This window comes from Mytilus galloprovincialis, chromosome 9 (assembly GCF_965363235.1).
Source record: "Mytilus galloprovincialis chromosome 9, xbMytGall1.hap1.1, whole genome shotgun sequence".
NCBI classification, from domain to species: domain Eukaryota; kingdom Metazoa; phylum Mollusca; class Bivalvia; order Mytilida; family Mytilidae; genus Mytilus; species Mytilus galloprovincialis.
In genome coordinates this window covers 81,189,068-81,213,937 of record NC_134846.1, presented here as the reverse complement: position 1 = coordinate 81,213,937, position 24,870 = coordinate 81,189,068, and the positions used below count along the sequence as shown (strand labels likewise).

Genomic DNA, 24,870 nt, shown 5'->3' with positions numbered 1-24,870 from the left:
GAGAGAAATTTTTGAGGCTACAATGAGCATGCATTTGTCACCTGGTTTATAGGCATACTATTCACTATTATTCAATCAAACTTATCAAAGCACCATACGTCATTGTTGGCTGTCAATTTTCTGCTAGCAAGTAAGACCTATTTTGTCAGCAATGTCAAAATTATCTTGGAGAATGAAAATTGGGCAAAAAAACTAATTTGCTTAGTCTTTCTTGCCTCTTAAAACTTTTTATTGAAAAAAAAATCTGCATGTGATTCTGTAAATGAGCTGTAGATATATTTGGTTTCATTGGTACCGTACATAAATTTATGTTATTATCATATGTAATTGCATTGATGAGGATTTTCAGAAATTAAATGTAAAACAAATAAATGAAAAACTAAGAAAACTGACAAAATGACATGACATGCAATGAAAATCAAAATTTTCCTACAAGTTACAACAGATTACCCAACAGAAGACCTATTATATACAAGGGTGAAAAATGTCTCATTTGTTTAAAGTTGTGAAAAATGTGCTTGGAATAACTGAGTTTTTTTTTTAATAATAAATGGAGAATGGGACACAGATGATGCCCACACTTGCATATAACATTATAAAGGGACATAAGTAGAGAAATGTAAAAGTGGCACCACCCAAATTCAAATTAAATCTCAGTTTTGTTGTAAAAAGCATTGTGTATAAGTTTCATAACATTTGGTTGAGTCAAACTAAAGTTAATGAAGAGAAACTTATTTTGGGACATACAGACAGACATGGATAACACTTAATATCCCTTCCGCTGCAGACAATTTTATCTTAAAATTATCTACAATTAAGTTATTTTCTGATCAAAAATAGAAAATTAACGTCTATCGAAGAAAATATCAGATCACCAAAGCCATCTCTGAATCAGTTTCTTTTTAAAACCCATGCATATTTTATAAATACCCTTTAATAGGAGATTGAGCACCTGCTAGTGTAGATATCTGATCCCATAATTTTCGTTTTGGTAAAACAAAATAAATTGTTCTTAATCCTTAAATATGAATGATAATCATCAAGTGTTTAAACAGTCTGCACCAAAATCTTTTCCAATTACTATTCCTATTAGGCTATATTTAGACATTTTTCAAATACCTAATAGTCTGAATAAAATGTTACTAGTTTGGAGCATCATAGTAGTGGTTAATGGTATAGACTGTTTAAAAAGGTTCAAAATTGACAATTTCTTACACTGGTGTAGCAGATTTATATTTCTCATCACTACCATCTTGTGGTTTGGCCTGCACTTGAACATTTGATAAACAAACTGTAAAAAAAAAATCAAATATATATTCAACTGTTAAATTATTTTATAATATACAATTAATATTACCAATTTAGCCATTATATAAGTGCTATTGTGAAATTAAAATGTCTCTTCTAAATATATGGTTTTTAAGAGCCAGTCTGCCATAAAACCATGCAAAATCTCAAATTTCGTCCAAATTGGTAGTTATAACTGGGCAACATTATATATATTTCCAAAATCTTTGGGTATTTAGGAGTTAAGATAAAAAAAATTTTTTTGTAAATTCACACTATTTTTCATTTAACAGCCTTATTTGCATATTTGTGAATTAGTAAAAAAAAAATGCAAGAAAAATCACCATATTTAGGTACTTTTTAAAGGTCTGGATAATTGATATATCTCTTAAATATAGCATTATCTTGTTATATTTTGCAAAGAACATTATAAAAAAAATGCATTTTGACATTTTTTTACCTTTTGGCAGGTTGCCAGAGAGGTTCGTGCAACAGATGTATTAGATAACTTGCATGTAGTACATGTACTCAGTAGGTGTTTTCTCTCAAGATCATATTTATTTTTTTCAACTTTTAGGATTTTTTTAAAGGTGCATATCAGTTCTAAGACAAGTAAAAAAATTTAGCCTGGCAAATTTTGGGAAATTGGTAAAAAAATGCTCCCAAATATCTATAAAATGCACTAATTGTAATAGTTTTTGCCCCTTAATATTTTAACTAAAACTGATCAAAGTAGACTTATATTCCGGACAATAACTTTACTTTAAGTGTATAGATCGTTATGATTTTTTTTCAGAAGGTTCAATACCACAAAAGGAAGGTTTGGATCGATTTTGGGGATGATGGTCCCAACCGTTTAGGAATTAAGGGCCAAGAAGGGGCCCAAAACAAGCATTTTATAGTTTAAGGATAATAATTTGTTTATAAGTATTTCAATTGCTCTGATATTGTATCATAATGTTTAAAACCACACGTAGAAGGTTTGGATTCATTTAAATGGGTCTGTTGTGTAAAGTAGATAAAATGCGTTGTGTATAGATCGTGTTTATTCTAACGTCTAGCCATTGCTATATAAGTAACGTCATAATTACATAAGTCAAGTAGCAACGTTAACATGTATATATTCGCGCTAAATTCCCGACATTCTCGGGGCCGGCAAAAGTTAAAATATGAAATTATCAATTACGTATAATGTCAATCGAATAGATATTACTGAAAATCAAATAATTAATTGTCTTTCTAAAACAAATTCAAATAATTCACTTTTAACGTCTATCACTTTTGGGTAGTCTATTTCTTGATGTTCTCTCGAGCTCGAACAGATGTCTCTCGTTTTGGTAGAACTCGTGTCAATCTCTCTTTTGAAGTATCATCATTTTTGTCATCTAAATTGTTAATGTTTGTTCGGATTTCGAGCGGGTATAGTATAGGTCGATCCGGAAGTTCCAGTTTCCATGGCAACTTGGCAGAATAACGTTCGTTTTCAAATTTGATACAGTCTTGTTGATAAATCTTTACAAAACTCTCCTCATCGTTCTGTTGTGGTAAACGTATTCCTAACGATTCTAGATTCCAGAATTTCTCGATATCGCTTTCCTCTGCATGGTGTGAAGTAATATTCAAAAGAACTGATGAAGTTAAGGATTTCTCTCCGTTTCTTATTACCGGTCCAGATAACAAGTAACCAATTTTTGATGCTACGGCTGTAGGTCCATCCCCTCTAATCACGTGATCTTGAACTATATCCCAATAATAATCGGCTCCTATCAAGAGTGAAATTTCAAAGCTATCAGCGTTATTTGCCGGATGTGCGAGCTTTAAATCTTTCAAGTATGGCAAATTGCGTGTAAAGTATTTCGTCTGGTTTTGAAGTGGGACTGCAATATCAGGAACAATCAATGCATTAATGCTTAAAATATCACCTTTGTCAGTATGTAGTTGAACGGTTGCTGTATCCAAATGGCGTATATTCTTTTCCTTGTCTCCAAAAGCTGACAGTTCAATTGTGTCCCTTCCGCTTGGTCTTATCTGTAATTTTTCGGCTATTTTCTGAGTGATGAATGAACGTTGGGCACCTTCGTCAAATAAAATACTAGCTTCAGTGATCTGTTTCCCGTATGATATTGGTGCGATAGCTGTTTTTAATAAAACGCTTGTGTGTTGTGAGGTATACATTACTGCGGTTTCTGGTTCTTCTGTTTTTACCAAGCTTACAACGGTTGATTTCTCCTTGCTGTCCTGTCCTTTTCCATCTGTAGCTTGTTCCCCGCAAATACTGGTGTGATGTTTCTTGTTGCATTTCTTACATCGGTTACGTGATTTACACTCAGAAACACCGTGGTTTCCTAGACAGTTGAAACATTTTTTCTTTTGCTTTACGATGTTCAGTCTTTCATTCACGTCAGAAATTATCGTGCAATCTCCCGGAAAATGTATACCAGTGCAGTAGATGCATGGACGTTTTTTGTCATTGAAACGTGGATTGTTGGTATTGAAATTTCGCTGAGTTTTATTGCGAGCTTCGGTCAGAAATGTTGCGGTAGTATGTAAACCTTCGCGGTCGGTAAATTGTCCTGCTTCAAGAATTCTCGCTTCTTTTGTGATGGCTTTTCTGAGGTTGTTTAGAGTTATATGATCGCTATCATATTCACGGGCAATACTTTTTCTCGTTTCTACTGGTAGTTTACTAATAATTATAGGTACTAATAGCGCGCCATACATTTCTTGTGTTTGACCCAAACATACAAGACCTCTTACGTACGTTTCTAGGTGGTCTCCGTACCTTCTTAGGCTGTTCAAATCATTTGACGGTGAAGGAAGATCCATTAAAGCTTTCATGTAGGCATGAATAATCTTTTGAGGCGATCCAAAACGCTCTTTGAGCAAATTAACGGCAGTGGTGTAATTGGCATTTGTCAGTGCGAAACCTTCAATAGTTTGGGCGGCATGGCCATTGAGTTGGGCCTTCAAGTAACTAAATTTCTGTATCTCGGTCAAAGTACTGTTAAAATGAATAGTTGATTCATAGGAATCCCAAAATGTTTGCCATTGTAAAATTTCCCCATCAAAGTGCGGTAAATCAAGTTTAGGTAATCTGTGATTTTGACTGCTATTTGATACTGAAGAAAAGCCTTGGTTGTACAAATTATTTGTTGACTGCAAGTCACGATGGTTATTTTGCATGGAGCGGAAGTTATCGAAATGGGTTGGCTGTGCATTAATTTCAGTTTCATTGCTGCGTATAACATTGGCATCGGTAAGCATTGAATTTGTGGGGTAAGATGGCGTAAAACTGTTTGCATTTGGATCTAGAGACGTTGATGCAACATTTTGAGAAATAGAATCAGAATATATTTTTCTAATTTTCCGAAGTTTGGACTCTAAATTAAACATATACTCATCAGACTCTTGAATTTCCTCTTCTACATCCTCCTCCGACGTTAAATCCAATATCTTTTCATTCAAATCCACGATAGTCTTCTGTTTCTGTTCAACTGCATCCGAAATAAGTTTCACATCGTCTTTGTCTAAGTCCGAATTCTTTTCAATCTCATCGAATTTCTTGAATAACTTTGTAACTTGCCCTCTGTGTCCTCTACGTACTGCTTTTAACTTCGATTCCATTGTTTCCGACAGTCACGGCACCATAAATGTTGTGTAAAGTAGATAAAATGCGTGTTTATTCTAACGTCTAGCCATTGCTATATAAGTAACGTCATAATTACATAAGTCAAGTAGCAACGTTAACATGTATATATTCGCGCTAAATTCCCGACAGGGTCATGGGTTCAAAGTTAGGAATTAAGGGCCAAAAAGGGGCCAAAAAACAAGCATTTTTCTAGTTTCAAGACAATAACTTGTGTGTAATTGTATGGATCTCTCTCAAATTGTACCACAAAGCTCCATATAACAAAGAGGAGGCTGGGATTAAGTTTTGGAATAATTGTCCAAAATATGTAGGAATAAGGGGCCAAAAAAGGGCCAAAAAGAAGCATGTTTCTAGTTTCCAAAGAATAACTTGGGTTTAAGTATATAGATCTCTCTGTAATTGTACTACAAGGTTCTATACTTAAAAGGAAAGGATGGGATTGTGTTGTTTAAGGGTTATTCCTTAAAGGGGGTTTCAATAAATGGGGGGGGGGGGGATTTGTAAACAATTTTTTAAGGGATTTTTTTTTTTCAAAATTTTCAAAATTTTCAAGAAGAAATCTTCAATTGCACAGTATTGTGCAATAGATTTGTTGATCTTTGACCACATTTAATTTGTAACAAAAACCTTTATTTGGTCAAAAATGCAATCACAATCCAAATTCAGACAGCATCAAGCTTGAATATTGTGACCAACTTTAATTTGCCCCAACTGTTCAGGGTCCAACCACTGCGGTTGTATAAAGATGCGCCCTGCGGAGCACCTGATTTTCACATACTTTCAATTGATGACAGTCTTTTAAAAAGCTTGTTATATGAAACAGTGTTGTGAACATACTTATACTTCAACAAATCTTCCTCTTTGAAACTTTTGATTGGAATGCAACCAAGTATAGGGGCAATCACTCATTGAGTGTCTAGATTCGAAATAGAGCGTATGTAAAAAATGTAGCCATTTTTTTTCATCTACGAAAAAAGTTTATATGTGCATATATAATGTGCCATATAAAAGTTTTTGATTTACCTCTCAGATTAAATAAAGATAAAAGAAAGACATTTGAGGTGACCCTACTTCTTCAAAAATCGAAAGCTTTTCCAAAATTATCTTGAATGTTCCCTCTCCTAAGAACATCTCTTTCCTGTTTGTTGATACTTTGAGATTTTGATTTTAAGTCCCCTAACGGCTAACGTCTAAGTGGACTTAGGTTTGCACTGCGTTTGTCTGTCTGTCACACTGTCTATCTGTCATTTCGGCAAATCAAGACTTTTTGTGCTTGTAGATTTTGATTTGATATTTGGTTTATTGATTTATCATGACAAGTTACAGGTCGAATTCATTATTCACGCTTTAAGCTTTTCTCTTTGTTCAGTTGAAGCCCTTTCTCTAGAATTAAATTTTTGATGAAATACTTATTCATTAGAAGATTTCTGTTCAAACGGAAATAACTCATTTTTTTAAAGACAAAATGACATTTTGAATGTTTTTCCTTTTCTTTGGTATTTAGTGATTCAGTTTTGTTCCAGTCTGATATTTGTGTGCAGAGTTGTGGTCTTTGGACATAGGAAATTCACTTAGATAGTCAGAATTCAACAAGTTTGTTTTTGTTTTGCTTGAAGATTTTGTCTCGATATTTTTATGTAGTTTACACCATGACAAATTATAGATCAAGTTAAAATTTTGTTCCATTACAATGAATTTGTAACGGGTTGGGGACTATGTATTGTCATGTATTACTCACAGAATGCTTGTTTTTATCCAAAAAAATTATGATGCTGCAAAATTGTTTAATATTTAGTTAAAATAGATATTGATGACTTTATTACGTTAAATTTTTTCAGATCTATCAAACTTTTACTTTTTTTGCTAATACCTTCATCATGTTCATTCATGACTAAAAACTTGTATTTATACCATTTTGCACGTTTTTCTTTACGGTAGACCACCATAATATTACATGTATATAAACAGTAAAGTTTTACCATTTTAATGACAATATAAAAAAGAAGATGTGGTATGATTGCCAATGAGACTGACAACTGTCCACAAGAGACCAAAATGACACAGACATTAACAACTAAAGGTCACCGTACGGCCTTAAACAATGAGCAAAGCCCATACCGCATAGTCAGCTATAAAAGGCCCCTATAAGACAATGTAAAACAATTCAAATGAGAAAACTAAAGGCCTTATGTATATAAAAAATGAATGAAAAACAAATATGTTACACATAAACAAACGATTACCACTGAATTACAGGCTCCTGACTTGGGACAGGCACATACATAAATAATGTAGCGGGGTTAAACATGTTAGCGGGGGATCCCAACCCTCCCCTAACCTAGGACAGTGGTATAACAGTAAAACATAAGAACGAATTATAAAAATCAGTTGAAAAAGGCTTAACTCATCAGATAGACAAAAATACAAGTGGACGTGGTCGGGTAATTGTATGTCTGCTCAACAGTTTAACCATTTATCTGTGTATATTTGTTTTTAAACAACCGCAAAAAATGAAAAATTTTGGTCGTATATTGGTATGACGTTGCCGTTGACATCGTCGTCGTCATCCAAAGATATTTGGTTTTCGCACTATAACTTTAGTATAAGTAAGTAGAAATCTCTGAAATTTAAAGACAAGGTTTATGACCATAAAAGAAATGTTGGGATTGATTTTGGGAGTTTTGGTCCCAACAGTTTAGGAATTAGGGGCCAAAAAGGGTCCAAAATTAAACTGTTTCATTTCATCAAAAAATGAGTTATTGCATGGGGTTCTTTGATATGCCAAATCTAATAGTGAATTTAGATTCTTAATTTTTGGTCCTGTTTTCAAATTGGTTTACATTAAGGTCCAAAGGACTTATTTTGATTTTAACAAAAATTCTTGGGGTTCTTTGATAATGCTGAATCTAAAAATGTACTAAGATTTTTTATTATGGGCCCAGTTTTCAAGTTGGTCCAAATCGGGGTCCAAAATTAAACTTTGTTTGATTTCAACAAAATTGAATAAATGGGGTTCTTCAATATGCTGAATCTAACCATGTATTTAGATTTTTTCAATATTTGTGCCCGGTTATCAAATTGGTCCACATTGAAGTCTAATGGGGTCTAAAATTGAACATTATTTGATTGCATCAAAAATTGAATTCTTGGGGTTCTATGATATGCTGAATCTAACCATGTATTTAGATTTTGGATATTGGACCACAATAGGTAAATGTCAAATTAAATTTTTTTAAGTTTTAAGTTTAAGTTCTTAGACCACACTCATTCTGTTGTGTCAACTATTTAATCACAATCCAAATTCAGAGCTATATCAAGCTTAAATGTTGTGTCCATACTTTGCCCCAATTGTTCAGGGTTCGACCTCTGCGGTCGTATAAAGCTGCACCCTGCGGAGTATCTGGTTATTCATGTGGTTATGAAATAAATTTTATTGCAATTTGAAATATTTGTGTTTGTCTCAGCTGGTAGTAATAGGCCATCTGTATTTTACATGTCTTATTCCCAAGCCTCAAATTGCTAGAGATTACATTCCAGGAGGAAACTTAACATTACTGTTATGTCCACTGTTCTCCCAGAATTGACATAGGGATAACGAACTGGTTCATGTCAGGGTCACAAAATTTCAGTTCCAGTTTTATCAGGAACTACTAGGAGTAGTCTCTTTATATTGGACATAAAGCTTTATCACAATATACAAAATATAGCACTTTTCTAGGTAAGAGGCACAATTCTGTGAAATTCACAAAACTATTAAATCTTCCTCTTTTCTGGAAATAGATAACATGGATGTACAAGGCTGCGCAGTTTGTACAATTTTGTCTGCATTTTCATACTATTTTAGAAAAGAAAATACCCCGATTTCATCTGAAGGAGACGTGCTTAGAATTTTTAGTACTTTTATGATAGTATTTTTGTCTAAATTGCAAGGGGTTGCATTCATGTTGAGTCTCTATCTCTTATATGTTAAACAGTTTTATGAATCATTATCAAATACAACATGTTTTAAAAATTTAAGACTGAACTCAATTGTGGCCACTTTGAATTTAGACAAAAAAGCGTCTAAAAACTAGACTATTATATAATGCTAAAATTGTGAAGAACTCATGATGATATTACCTGATGAGTGTGCATAGTATTGTAAATAAAACAGCCCATTTTAAGTTACTAAAGTAATTTACTCTTGAATAAGTTAAGATATTAAACATATGGTAAAAATGCTCAATTTAGGGGCAAAAAATGCAAAAAAGCGGTTTTCCCAGGTTTACTCCTTTAGTATATTTTATAATTTAAACTAAGTTAAACTTTGTTTATTCAATTAATATAACCAGTAAACATTAGTTCAGTCATTATTTTTCTTATATTTTGACTATTACATACTTTTAAAAAGTTTCTAATGAAACAGATCAAAAAATCAAAAAATAGGCAAAATGGCCATCATGCCTATCTTTAATTATTATTTTCTCGTAAGAAAGTATCATTTGCCGAGCACCATTTTCTTGCATTTTGTAGATAAATATATAAGCTTCATGAAATATTACATTTTATTGAAAATAAAACATGATCTTACAAGATTCAAGCCTTTAAAAATATACAAATTTTGCTGAATCGGCACTTTTTCAAAACCATGCAATTTCAACCTGTTAGTAGGGGTATTGAGAAATCTCACAACTTTTTGAATTATCATAATTTCCTTTCATTTTAAGTTGTTAGTTAAGATATTTGTTGTCATTAAGCTGTATTTTTTCTATAAAACAAAAAAAAATCAGGTCAAAATACCCTAAAATAGGCTTGAAATGGCCATTTTTCAGTACAGAAATAGACAATTATCGAATGTTCGGCATACACAAATAATGGCTGAATATTTTTTCAAAATATTTTGCACAAATAGTTATTACATATAAGGTATCTAAAATACAAAATATCAGTCTGATTGGAATATTTTGGATTTGGACCATTTTGCATGGTTTTATCACAGACTGGCTCTTAATAAACATCAATATACAATGTATATCCTAGATGCATCACTTAATGTTTTTCTACTGTACCCTGAAATCTAATGTATATATAATACAACTGATATATTAAAAATTGGGTCATGCATATTAATTCTATACAATTTAGTCAGAGGTGTGCCTAATTATATATCATATATATAAAATAAATTCCAGCAATAATTGAATGTTCTGTAGACTCATTTATTTTCGTGGGTACCAATTTTCGTGGATAAATTTGTATGTTCCTGGATATCTAATTTCCTGTTTTGCTGAGATCTGCATACAAGCCTATAGAGAATTACCTGTACCCATGAAATCCACGAAAATTGGTATCCAACGAGTAATAATGAATCCACAATATACAAATTGGGATGAACAGACATATAAAGAAAAATGTATTCTTCTTTCATTCATGATCAGCAAATTACAAACTGAATGTGGGTGCATTATAAATTAATGTTAAGACAAAGCTTACAATGGTAAATTTAGAAAGGTTTGGATGTAGAACAAGGATCCGGAAATTTTTTCACCTAATTTCGGTCATTTTCATACAACTTAAAAGTTGATGCCCCTTTTCAAAAAATGATTGTCAAAATCACATTACTGCATGGGACTCATTATGAGTATGCTCATACTCGATCGTCATGTTCGTAGCATCAACAAACTTGTTTCACTGTTGCATCGCATTTACTTCATGATTTGTCCTACCATTTTCCAAAAATCGTTCAAGAGCAATTAAGGGAAGGCAACAGTTTATAAATAAAATGATTTTAATGACTCAAAACGATAATATTCTCAGTTATTGCTTACGTTTCCTTTGATTCTGAAGTCAAAATTCAAACCGGATGTACTGCGACAATACTAAAACGAACAATTCCGGACTCATTTCCGGGATTAGTTTTGTTTATCCAAATCACAGGAAATCATCGGCTTTTTAATATTTTACCTTTAATAGTGTAAGAATATTAATTAAAATAGTTGCACTAGCTTTATTTAGGATGAAATTATTTTATATTTACAATTAATTGTCTAAATCTGTGGAAGAGAATTTCAAACATGCGTATTACATAGTAAACAAAGCACGTGTGTTAGAAGTAAAAAAATATTTTTTTCTATGAAATTAAACCAAGTTTTAATTTAATTTTAAATCATAATTGACAATTGTCTGACCTGTTGAGTAATTAAATAATGAAGCCAGTTGGTATGGAATTTTTATTTCTTTATAATAATAGTTTGGAGCTTGTGATTAATTGCCAGGTGTGAATTAAAAACACAGGTAAAGAGATTAGCAATCATTAGCCAATAGCTCCCCGAGGCATTAATATAGTTATTAGGAGGGCCCTCAGGATTATAACACTTTAATGAAGTGGCAGTTTAATTACAGGAAGTCGATAACAAAACAAAAATATGTTCAAAATGGCGATTTTGAAAGTCGATCTCAACGAAATGACCGAAATTATTACGGTTGAAAAATAAAATTTGACCTAAATCCCAATTAAAAGTTTAGGACATTATAGTTTCAGTTTAGGACATGACTGGCAAATATGACCGTTTCCGGACCCTTGATGTAGAACATGATTGTAAAACTTACCAACATCTCCAATGTGAAATCTATCTGTTAGATCCTTTATATTCTGCTCCTTTCCCCAAAATGTTACATTTACATAAAACAGTGGAGAATCTCTCAAAGTAAAGTTGAAGACAAAACGTTCTGTGGATGAATCTGAAACACAATAAAGCAAAAACTAACAAAGATAAATATAGAATAGATCTAAAGGCTTTAAAAATTTATGCATACTTTAGAAAAAATATTCATTTTCATTCTGTTTCAGGTGAGTTACAAATTATTGTTGGCTGAAGGTAGATGAAGCTAAGGGCTGTTCCAGAATTAAAGACATAAGGCACATTGCTTATACTAATACTGTGTCCAAGTTCTCAAACATGGGGAAGGGGGGTTGACTTCAGGGACTCCCCCTATTTTTCATTTGATTTGTTATATTGTCCCATTACTGAAGACCACGTGTGTCTATCACTCACTGTTTTCAAATAACAGTCATTTGAAAATTTAATAAAAAAAAAAACAAAAAAAAACACATTGGGTTCTACAGTAAACCCTCCCTTCTTTAGACCCCTTAAAATATCCCCAAATAGACCCCAATGCACCAATGAAAGATTGATGGCTCCGCTACACATGTTAGTCTAACGTATTATGTAACCCTACGTAAATCTGACAGACGGTCCGTGTTGTCTTCTCAAACGGTCCGACTTGTCTCTGGAACAAGTTGTCCCCATTTCTTAAAACATCCCATCAATGTCGATTTTATTTTTTATTTTTTAATAATAACAAGTGTAAACATGAGATGGGGTAGGAGGGGTCCTGATCCCGAAATCCCGAGCTTAAAAACACGAAATCCTGAGGTCCTGAATTAAAATAAATCGAAATCCCGAAATTCGAAAAAAGAATTCCTGGATCCCGAAAGGGTTAATCCTGAAATGCCGAGCTTAAAAACACCCGATCCCGTAGTCCTGATAAAGGTCCTATCCCCCCTCAAACGTTGTATGTTGGTGCATTACTCACTTGAAAAGGTCATTTTAGATGTGAAAACGGAGTAATTTAAAAGAATGAAATTCAATTCTAAATACATGTATACAATTTGTTAACACGCATCTCAAATAAAAGGAATATCATGATGAACAATAATAACCTTTCAATCATCAGAACCCTCCAAATTTCACTTCAAAGGTACGTAAATTTTTCTCTTCTTATTTGAAATTGTCGCCGGTGTCATATGGTATTTTGAACCCCATGGTAAATTGACCCCGGGGTCAAAATACCGCTATGGTAAATTGAACCCCCCCATGGTAAATTGAACCCCCCCTGTATGGAAAATTGAACCCCCATGGTAAATTGAACCCCCTTGTTTTTTTCATCCTAGATGAATATTAGAACATTTTACATTATTCTAAAGCTTATCATAGATTAAAAAATCATTCATACAAGAAGGGGAGGTACATTTTCCATGCTTATTTAAAAGAAATATCTTTGCTTGGTATAAGTGCTCTGAAGTCTTTACCAACAAAATGTCATTCAAAATACTTATTGACACATTATAACTAGACCATATGTAGCTTGAATGCTTTAATTATTTGTAATTATAACATATGTATATATATATATATAAGGGCAGTTTTGATTTTCCATGGTAAAAAAAGGGGGAGGGGGTCAAAATACCATGGCAAAGTAAAATTTTAAAAATATCTTTTCCAGCAAGTTAAATACATACAAACTACTTATTGGTGAATTCTAACTACATAAAACAGTTAGAATTGCCAGATTTTTGGAAATTAAAGGCCTAGAGTAGGGGGTTCAGTATACCGCAGGGGGGTCAAAATACCATGGCAAAAGTAAAATTTTCAAAATATCTTTTCCAGCAAGTTAAATACATACAAACTACTTATTTGTGTATTCTAACTACATAAAAGAGTTTGAATTGCCAGAATTTCTGAAATTAAAGGCCTGGAGTAGGGGGTTCAATATACTGCAGGGGGGTCAAAATACCATGGCAAAGTAAAATTTTCAAAATAACTTTTCCAGCAAGTTTAATACATACAAACTGCTTATTTGTGTATTCTAACTATATAAAAAAGTTAGAATTGCCAGAATTTTTTTAATTAAAGGTCTATAGTAAGGGGTTCAATATACCGCAGGGGGGTCAAAATACCATGGCAAAGTAAAATTTTCAAAATATCTTTTCCATCAAGTTTATTACATACAAACTACTTGTTGGTGTATATTAACTACATATAAGAGTTAAAATTGCCAGAATTTTTTGAATTGTCTAGAGTAAGGGGTTCAATATATCGCAGGGGGTCAAAATACCATGGCAAAGTTAAATTTTCAAAATATCTTTTCCAGCAAGTTAAATACATACAAACTACTTATTGGTGTATTCTTACTACCTAAAAGAGTAAGAATTGCCAGATTTTTGGAAATTAAAGGTCTAGAGTAGGGGGTACAATATACTGCAGGGGGGTCAAAATACCATGGCAAAGTAAAATTTTAAAAATATCTTTTCCAACAAGTTTAATACATACAAACTACTTATTGGTGTATTTTAAATACATAAAAGAGTTAGAATTGCCAGAATTTCTGAAATTAAAGGCCTAGAGTAGGGGGTTCAATATACTGCAGGGGGGTCAAAATACCATGGCAAAGTAAAATTTTCAAAATAACTTTTCCAGCAAGTTTAATACATACAAACTGCTTATTTGTGTATTATTACTATATAAAAAAGTTAGAATTGCCAGAATTTTTTTAATTAAAGGTCTAGAGTAAGGGGTTCAATATACCGCAGGGGAGTCAAAATACCATGGACCATGGCAAAGTAAAATTTTCAAAATATCTTCCATCAAGTTTAATACATACAAACTACTTGTTGGTGTATATTAACTACATATAAGAGTTAAAATTGCCAGAATTTTTTGAATTGTGTAGAGTAAGGGGTTCAATATATCGCAGGGGGTCAAAATACTATGGCAAAGTAAAATTTCAAAATATCTTTTCCAGCAAGTTAAATACATACAAACTACTTATTGGTGTATTCTAACTACATAAAAGAGTTCGAATTGCCAGAATTTCTGAAATTTAAGGCCTAGAGTAGGGGGTTCAATATACTGCAGGGGGGTCAAAATACCATGGCAAAGTAAAATTTTCAAAATAACTTTTCCAGCAAGTTTAATACATACAAACTGCTTATTTGTGTATTATTACTATATAAAAAAGTTAGAATTGCCAGAATTTTTTTAATTAAAGGTCTAGAGTAAGGGGTTCAATATACCGCAGGGGAGTCAAAATACCATGGACCATGGCAAAGTAAAATTTTCAAAATATTTTCCATCAAGTTTAATACATACAAACTACTTGTTGGTGTATATTAACTACATATAAGAGTTAAAATTGCCAGAATTTTTTGAATTGTGTAGAGTAAGGGGTTCAATATATCGCAGGGGGTCAAAATACTATGGCAAAGTAAAATTTCAAAATATCTTTTCCAGCAAGTTAAATACATACAAACTACTTATTGGTGTATTCTAACTACATAAAAGAGTTTGAATTGCCAGAATTTCTGAAATTAAAGGCCTGGAGTAGGGGGTTCAATATACTGCAGGGGGGTCAAAATACCATGGCAAAGTAAAATTTTCAAAATAACTTTTCCAGCAAGTTTAATACATACAAACTGCTTATTTGTGTATTCTAACTATATAAAAAAGTTAGAATTGCCAGAATTTTTTTAATTAAAGGTCTAGAGTAAGGGGTTCAATATACCGCAGGGGGGTCAAAATACCATGGCAAAGTAAAATTTTCAAAATATCTTTTCCATCAAGTTTATTACATACAAACTACTTGTTGGTGTATATTAACTACATATAAGAGTTAAAATTGCCAGAATTTTTTGAATTGTCTAGAGTAAGGGGTTCAATATATCGCAGGGGGTCAAAATACCATGGCAAAGTTAAATTTTCAAAATATCTTTTCCAGCAAGTTAAATACATACAAACTACTTATTGGTGTATTCTTACTACCTAAAAGAGTAAGAATTGCCAGATTTTTGGAAATTAAAGGTCTAGAGTAGGGGGTACAATATACTGCAGGGGGGTCAAAATACCATGGCAAAGTAAAATTTTAAAAATATCTTTTCCAACAAGTTTAATACATACAAACTACTTATTGGTGTATTTTAAATACATAAAAGAGTTAGAATTGCCAGAATTTCTGAAATTAAAGGCCTAGAGTAGGGGGTTCAATATACTGCAGGGGGGTCAAAATACCATGGCAAAGTAAAATTTTCAAAATAACTTTTCCAGCAAGTTTAATACATACAAACTGCTTATTTGTGTATTATTACTATATAAAAAAGTTAGAATTGCCAGAATTTTTTTAATTAAAGGTCTAGAGTAAGGGGTTCAATATACCGCAGGGGAGTCAAAATACCATGGACCATGGCAAAGTAAAATTTTCAAAATATCTTCCATCAAGTTTAATACATACAAACTACTTGTTGGTGTATATTAACTACATATAAGAGTTAAAATTGCCAGAATTTTTTGAATTGTGTAGAGTAAGGGGTTCAATATATCGCAGGGGGTCAAAATACTATGGCAAAGTAAAATTTCAAAATATCTTTTCCAGCAAGTTAAATACATACAAACTACTTATTGGTGTATTCTAACTACATAAAAGAGTTCGAATTGCCAGAATTTCTGAAATTTAAGGCCTAGAGTAGGGGGTTCAATATACTGCAGGGGGGTCAAAATACCATGGCAAAGTAAAATTTTCAAAATAACTTTTCCAGCAAGTTTAATACATACAAACTGCTTATTTGTGTATTATTACTATATAAAAAAGTTAGAATTGCCAGAATTTTTTTAATTAAAGGTCTAGAGTAAGGGGTTCAATATACCGCAGGGGAGTCAAAATACCATGGACCATGGCAAAGTAAAATTTTCAAAATATTTTCCATCAAGTTTAATACATACAAACTACTTGTTGGTGTATATTAACTACATATAAGAGTTAAAATTGCCAGAATTTTTTGAATTGTGTAGAGTAAGGGGTTCAATATATCGCAGGGGGTCAAAATACTATGGCAAAGTAAAATTTCAAAATATCTTTTCCAGCAAGTTAAATACATACAAACTACTTATTGGTGTATTCTAACTACATAAAAGAGTTCGAATTGCCAGAATTTCTGAAATTTAAGGCCTAGAGTAGGGGGTTCAATAAACCGCAGGGGGGTTAAAATACCATGGCAAAGTAAAATTTTCAAAATAACTTTTCCAGCAAGTTTAATACATACAAACTGCTTATTTGTGTATTCTAACTACATAAAAAAGTTAGAAATGCCAGAACTTTTTAAATTAAAGGTCTAGAGTAAGGGGTTCAATATACCGCAGGGGGGTCAAAATTTTCAAAATATCTTTTCCATCAAAGTTAATACATACAAACTACTAGTGTGTGTATATTAACTACATATAAGAGTTAAAATTGCCAGATTTTTTTGAATTGTCTATAGTAAGGGGTTCAATATATCGCAGGGGGTCAAAATACCATGGCTAAGTAAAATTTCAAAATATCTTTTCCAGCAAGTTTAATAAATACATCTACTTATTGGTGTATTCTAACTACATAAAAGAGTTCAAATTGCCAGAATTTCTGAAATTAAAGGCCTGGAGTAGGGGGTTCAATATACCGCAAGGGGTAAAAAATACCATGGCAAAGTAAAATTTTCAAAATATCTTTTTCAGCAAGTTTAATACATACAAACTACTTATTGGTGTATTCTAACTACATAAAAGAGTTCAAATTGCCAGAATTTCTGAAATTAAAGGCCTAGAGTAGGGGGTTCAATATACCGCAGGGGGTCAAAATACCATGGCAAAGTAAAATTTTCAAAATATCTTTTCCAGCAAGTGTAATACATACAAACTACTTATTGGTGTATTCTAACTACATAAAAGAGTTCAAATTACCAGAATTTCTGAAATTACAGGCCAAGAGTAGGGGGTTCAATATACCGCAGGGGGGTCAAAATACCATGGCAAAGTTAAATTTTCAAAATATCTTTTCCAGTTTATTAAATACATACAAACTACTTATTGGTGTATTCTAACTACATAAAAAAGTTCAAATTGCCAGAATTTCTGAAATTAAAGGCTTAGAGTAGGGGGTTCAATATACCGGAGGGGGGTCCAAATACCATGGCAAAGTAAAATTATCAAAATAACTTTTCCAGCAAGTTGAATACATACAAACTGCTTATTGGTGTATTCTAACTACATAAAAAAAGTTAGAATTGCCAGAATTTTTTAAATTAAAGGTCTAGAGTAACGGGTTTAATATACTGCAGGGGGTCAAAATACCATGGCAAAGTAAGATTTTCAAATATCTTTTCCAACAAGTTTAATACATACTTCGCCATGGTATTTTGACCCCCCTGTGGTAACTTGAACCCCCTACTATAGACCTTGAATTTAAAAAATTCAAGCTATTTTAACTCCTTAACATAGTAATAATACTCCAATAAGTAGTTTGTATGTATTGAACATGATGGAAAAGATGTTTTGAACATTTTACTTTGCCATGGTATTTTGACCCCCCTACCATGGTATATTGAAACCCCTACTATATAATAGACCTTAAATTTTTTTAAATTCTAGCAATTCTAACTTTTAACATTGTAATAATACTTCAATAAGTAGTTTGTATGTATTTAATATACTAGAAAAGATATTTTTAAAATTTTACTTAGCCATGGTATTTTGACCCCCCTGCGGTATATTGAACCCCCTACTATAGACCTTGAATTTCAAAAATTCAAGCTATTCTAACTCTTTAACATAGTTATAATACTCCAATAAGTAGTTTGTATGTATTTAATAAACTGGAAAAGATATTTTGAAAATTTTACTTAGCCATGGTATTTTGACCCCCCTGCGGTATATTGAACCCCCTACTATAGACCTTGAATTTCAAAAATTCAAGCTATTCTAACTCTTTAACATAGTTATAATACTCCAGTAAGTAGTTTGTATGTATTTAATATACTGAAAAAGATATTTTGAAAATTTTACTTAGCCATGGTATTTTGACCCCCCTGCGGTATATTGAACCCCCTACTATAGACCTTGAATTTCAAAAATTCAAGCTATTCTAACTCCTTAACATAGTTATAATACTTCAGTAAGTAGTTTGTATGTATTTAATATACTGAAAAAGATATTTTGAAAATTTTACTTAGCCATGGTATTTTGACCCCCCTGCGTTATATTGAACCCCCTACTATAGACCTTGAATTTCAAAAATTCAAGCTATTCTAACTCCTTAACATAGTTATAATACTTCAATAAGTAGTTTGTATGTATTTAATAAACTGGAAAACATATTTTGAAAATTTTACTTAGCCATGGTATTTTGACCCCCCTGCAGTATATTGAACCCCCTACTATAGACCTTGAATTTCAAAAATTCAAGCTATTCTAACTCTTTAACATAGTTATAATACTCCAATAAGTAGTTTGTATGTATTTAATAAACTGGAAAAGATATTTTGAAAATTTTACTTAGCCATGGTATTTTGACCCCCCTGCGGTATATTGAACCCCCTACTATAGACCTTGAATTTCAAAAATTCAAGCTATTCCAACTCCTTAACATAGTTATAATACTTCAATAAGTAGTTTGTATGTATTTAATAAACTGGAAAAGATATTTTGAAAATTTTACTTAGCCATGGTATTTTGACCCCCCTGCGGTATATTGAACCCCCTACTATAGACCTTGAATTTCAAAAATTCAAGCTATTCTAACTCCTTAACAAAGTTACAATACTTCAGTAAGTAGTTTGTATGAATTTAATATACTGAAAAAGATATTTTGAAAATTTTACTTAGCCATGGTATTTTGACCCCCCTGCGGTATATTGAACCCCCTACTATAGACTTTGAATTTCAAAAATTCAAGCTATTCTAACTCTTTAACATAGTTATAATACTCCAATAAGTAGTTTGTATGTATTTAATATACTGAAAAAGATATTTTGAAAATTTTACTTAGCCATGGTATTTTGACCCCCCTGCGGTATATTGAACCCCCTACTATAGACTTTGAATTTCAAAAATTCAAGCTATTCTAACTCTTTAACATAGTTATAATACTCCAATAAGTAGTTTGTATGTATTTAATATACTGAAAAAGATATTTTGAAAATTTTACTTAGCCATGGTATTTTGACCCCCCTGCGGTATATTGAACCCCCTACTATAGACTTTGAATTTCAAAAATTCAAGCTATTTTAACTCTTTAACATAGTTATAATACTCCAATAAGTAGTTTGTATGTATTTAATATACTGAAAAAGATATTTTGAAAATTTTACTTAGCCATGGTATTTTGACCCCCCTGCGGTATATTGAACCCCCTACTATAGACTTTGAATTTCAAAAATTCAAGCTATTCTAACTCTTTAACATAGTTATAATACTCCAATAAGTAGTTTGTATGTATTTAATAAACTGGAAAAGATATTTTGAAAATTTTACTTAGCCATGGTATTTTGCCCCCCCTGCGGTATATTGAACCCCTACTATAGACCTTGAATTTCAAAAATTCAAGCTATTCTAACTCCTTAACATAGTTATAATACTCTAATAAGTAGTTTGTATGTATTTAATATACTGGAAAAGATATTTTGAAAATTTTACTTAGCCATGGTATTTTGACCCCCCTGCGGTATATTGAACCCCTACTATAGACCTTGAATTTCAAAAATTCAAGCTATTCTAACTCTTTAACATAGTTATAATACTCCAATAAGTAGTTTGTATGTATTTAATATACTGAAAAAGATATTTTGAAAATTTTACTTAGCCATGGTATTTTGACCCCCCTGCGGTATATTGAACCCCCTACTATAGACCTTGAATTTCAAAAATTCAAGCTATTCTAACTCCTTAACATAGTTATAATACTTCAATAAGTAGTTTGTATGTATTTAATAAACTGGAAAACATATTTTGAAAATTTTACTTAGCCATGGTATTTTGACCCCCCTGCGGTATATTGAACCCCCTACTATAGACTTTGAATTTCAAAAATTCAAGCTATTCTAACTCTTTAACATAGTTATAATACTCCAATAAGTAGTTTGTATGTATTTAATAAACTGGAAAAGATATTTTGAAAATTTTACTTAGCCATGGTATTTTGACCCCCCTGCGGTATATTGAACCCCCTACTATAGACCTTGAATTTCAAAAATTCAAGCTATTCTAACTCTTTAACATAGTTATAATACTCCAATAAGTAGTTTGTATGTATTTAATATACTGAAAAAGATATTTTGAAAATTTTACTTAGCCATGGTATTTTGACCCCCCTGCGGTATATTGAACCCCCTACTATAGACTTTGAATTTCAAAAATTCAAGCTATTCTAACTCTTTAACATAGTTATAATACTCCAATAAGTAGTTTGTATGTATTTAATAAACTGGAAAAGATATTTTGAAAATTTTACTTAGCCATGGTATTTTGACCCCCCTGCGGTATATTGAACCCCCTACTATAGACCTTGAATTTCAAAAATTCAAGCTATTCTAACTCTTTAACATAGTTATAATACTCCAATAAGTAGTTTGTATGTATTTAATATACTGAAAAAGATATTTTGAAAATTTTACTTAGCCATGGTATTTTGACCCCCCTACTATAGACTTTGAATTTCAAAAATTCAAGCTATTCTAACTCTTTAACATAGTTATAATACTCTTATAAGTAGTTTGTATGTATTTAATAAACTGGAAAAGATATTTTGAAAATTTTACTTAGCCATGGTATTTTGACCCCCCTGCGGTATATTGAACCCCCTACTATAGACCTTGAATTTCAAAAATTCAAGCTATTCTAACTCCTTAACATAGTTATAATACTCCAATAAGTGGTTTGTATGTGTTAAACATGCTGGAAAAGATATTTTGAAAATTTTGCTTAGCCATGGTATTTTGACCCCCCTGCGGTATATTGAACCCCCTACTTAAAACCACAAATTAAAAAAAATGATAGCCAATAAATTGTAAATTAGATTATCTGCAATACTATTTATCAAAAACAGGGGGGTTCAATATACCGCAGGGGGGTTCAAAATACCATATGTGAAAAATGACCCCGGGGTCAAAATACCATGCGGTATAATGACCCCGGGGTCATTTTACCGCATGGTATTTTGACCCCGGGTTCACTTTTTAGGGGGTTCAAAATACCATATGACACCGGCCAACTAACATTTATTAATAACTAATAACTTATTAATAGACTACTATTCAATACGTATCGACAATAAACAATATTACTACGACTTTTGCCATTTGGGAAATCTAAACTACTTGTCTTAAGAGATATTCAGCGATTAAATATTTGACATCTTAGCCAATATCACAGGCGATAATAAACTACATAAGGATTCCTACTTCTTCCTATGAGCTTCAAAACTTTTGGGTGATTCAACAATCATTTAAGGTTTTTCTGGTTATATTTTTTGAAATCAAGAATTAAAAGTCATATGAAAAAAGTGTTCAATTTAGTTGTATATAACATAATAGTCAGCTAGCTAGATAACAACAATGGCAAGTATTTCAGCATTTATTGGGTAGAACAAAAAACTAAGGTGCACGCATAATGCAGCAATAAATGCATAAAAATCCTTTTTCTGACAAAGATCATGATGAAGTTTTTTTCCATTAAAAAACTTAATTAACCATGTTAACAGATATATATTTCTTTCAGGAAAGATAAAACTACTAGATAAATGGCATAAAACAATACTATGTAATGTAAAAATGTACATGTAGTACATGTAACAACTAAAATCTGACATCATACTTTTTCGACTTTGAACAGATCTTTCATCTTCTCTTGATAATATAAGTCCAACTACATTCTGAAAAAAAAGATAGCACTGTAATAATATCTTGAATTATTGTTTATTTTTGTATTTACATTGATATTGTTTTCAATAAATTAAACTTAACTAAACATGTATTCCTATACTGTGATGAATCATTTCGGTCCTTAGACACCGTCAATACATATCTTTTTACATTGCACATGCCTTTTTTTCTCTCAGACTATTCAAAATTTACACTAAATCCCCTGGATGTGACAGAGTACATGGAATACATATTGATATTTTGGTCAGGGGAAACATAATTTATTTTATTCTATTTTTCAGTAAATTGAGTAATCTTAGATCAGTCTAACTCTGAACAGTTTGGGTATGTCATGACATAATATTCAAGCTTCATACTGTCTGAATTTTGATTGTGATAATTTTTTTTTTACATAAAATGTTTCAGACACAAAATAAATGAGGTCAAAGATATTAAAACTGTATTGCACAATAAACCACTGTTACATAAACACAAGTTATAGTCTGGAAACTAAATAAATGCTTGCTTTAGGCCCTAATTCCTGCATGTTAAAGCCAATTATCCCCATACTCAATCCCAGCCTTCCCAATGTGATAAGCAATTTCAGAGAGATCCAAACACTTACCCACAAGTTATTGTCCGGAAACTACAAAAATGCTTGTTTTTAGCCTCTTATTCCTAAACTGTTGATACCAAAACCCTCAAAATCAAACCCAACCCCCCTTTTGTGATATTAAACCTGAGACTACTATGTTACAGTAGTCTCAGTTTTAACTAAAGCTATTGTCCGAAAACCAAATGTGTCTTCAGACTAAGAGGCAGATACAGATGACAACGCTGACAACATCATAGTATTAACAATACAAACATATTTTTTTGCACTCATAGTGGGTCTCATTGGGATCTAAGCGTGACGCGGGATTGACAATTTTTAGTAAGCGTGACACGTGAAAGTCAAATTTTTGTGTCGTTAAAACGGGAAATGAGGTCTTGTGGGACCTGGGAAATGACAAAAAAATGAGAATTGCTTACGTACATAGTGTAAGCGGGATACAGGAATCTGACAAAACAGTAAGCGGGATCCTGGATCGGAACCTCTCAATGAGACCCCCCTCATAGAAAAATAGGATTTTTCAGCATACAAATATAGTAAACTGCACACTGATAGAAAACAAAGAAATATCAATGACAATGTTAAAACATTAATAATGTACATTTGTAACACAAATAGACAGGAAATATGAAAAAGTATAGAAAAACATTGATAAACAAAATTTTAAATATTTTAACCTAGTCCTCCCTATGTTTCTGACACCTTTGCTTAACCGAGTCCCTATGTTTCTATCTGTGACACCTTTGCTTCAACATTGAAAATTAAGAAGAAAGTTTGGGGACGACCATTTGATATTCTGGGGGGGGGGGGGGGGGGGGGAGGGAGTGCAGGAGGATTTTAAAAATGAATAACTCAGCCTTGATAATCACAAAAATAAATGGTTTGTTCTGTGGTAGTTTGATGTCTTCATATCAAATTGTTTTCACTGAGAGCAAGTTCTGTTCTGTTCTCCTTGGACATGGCCCCTGTTTTTTCAGGATCAATGTTTCTTATTTATTTGTCTTTTGTTCATTCTGTATTCTGTTAGTGTTGCATTCCTTTTGTAATTTAGTAATTTTGTTATTAACTTAATCATGAGTTTAAAATAACCCAACAGCAGTCACATACTTAACTATGAGAATTACATTTTTGATTTATCCTACATTTCGGTCTTTTAATGTTGTCCCTAAAAACTTAATTCTTACACTGAATCTACACATTTTGCTTTGAGACCAAAATATTGTCAAAAAATGATTAAAGCAGAACTTCCATTTTCAGATTAAGAAAAGGTCTGGGATTAACACCCAGAAAGCATGATTTAGCATCATTTGTTCTATAGCTTCTTGGGGCCTTCAGCAGCATCAAAACCCTTCCGCCCGACCGCTTGAACTTTTGACGCATACAACAATCACTTTTCCATTGTGGCGTCAGATATTTTGTTTTATGACATCAAAATTTTACGGGAACCTGTGTGATATCCAGCAATGGCGGACAAATAGCGATAAGGTGTATATCAAATGGTCGTCCCCTTAGAAAACAAACAAAATGTGATCTTACAACAATGCTTGAATATCCTAAATTTATATTCTCAAGTTTCATGTTTGTTTTGTCCTTGTTATCATTTGCATTAATACTTCTTGCATTTGATGTATTAATATTTCGTTTATCGTTTTGACGGGTAAAACTGTCAAAATCTGAGAACTGTCCAGACCATGCCATCTTGTCGTCTGCTAGTGCTATGCTGTGAAATATACAAGTGAACAGGTGCACGTGCAGTACTTGTAAAAAAGTCAAATGAATTCAAAATTTGGAAATATTATCAATAAGAGTTTTAACATAATAAATTACCAATTGAAACGTTTC

The 24,870-nt window shown here is 32.1% G+C and overlaps 1 protein-coding gene across 2 annotated transcripts in view; it reads right to left on the bottom strand.

Moving 5' to 3' along the window:
- Nucleotides 1–24,789, bottom strand: part of LOC143046117 (meiosis-specific with OB domain-containing protein-like) — a 36,815-nt gene extending 12,026 nt beyond the window's left edge. The window contains exons 1-4 of one of the 2 annotated variants that reach the window (XM_076219115.1): nt 24,565–24,789; nt 22,369–22,426; nt 11,525–11,656; nt 1,216–1,291 (exon numbers count right to left, since the gene is read on the bottom strand). In XM_076219115.1, coding sequence (XP_076075230.1) covers nt 1,216–1,291; nt 11,525–11,656; nt 22,369–22,426; nt 24,565–24,726 — 428 coding nt within the window. In that variant the 5' untranslated portion in view covers nt 24,727–24,789. Of the gene's footprint in view, nt 1–1,215; nt 1,292–11,524; nt 11,657–22,368; nt 22,427–23,451; nt 23,548–24,564 lie in introns of those variants that run through there. The other variant, XM_076219116.1, reaches the window with a different exon arrangement.
- Between the last annotated feature and the right edge of the window lie 81 nt (nt 24,790–24,870).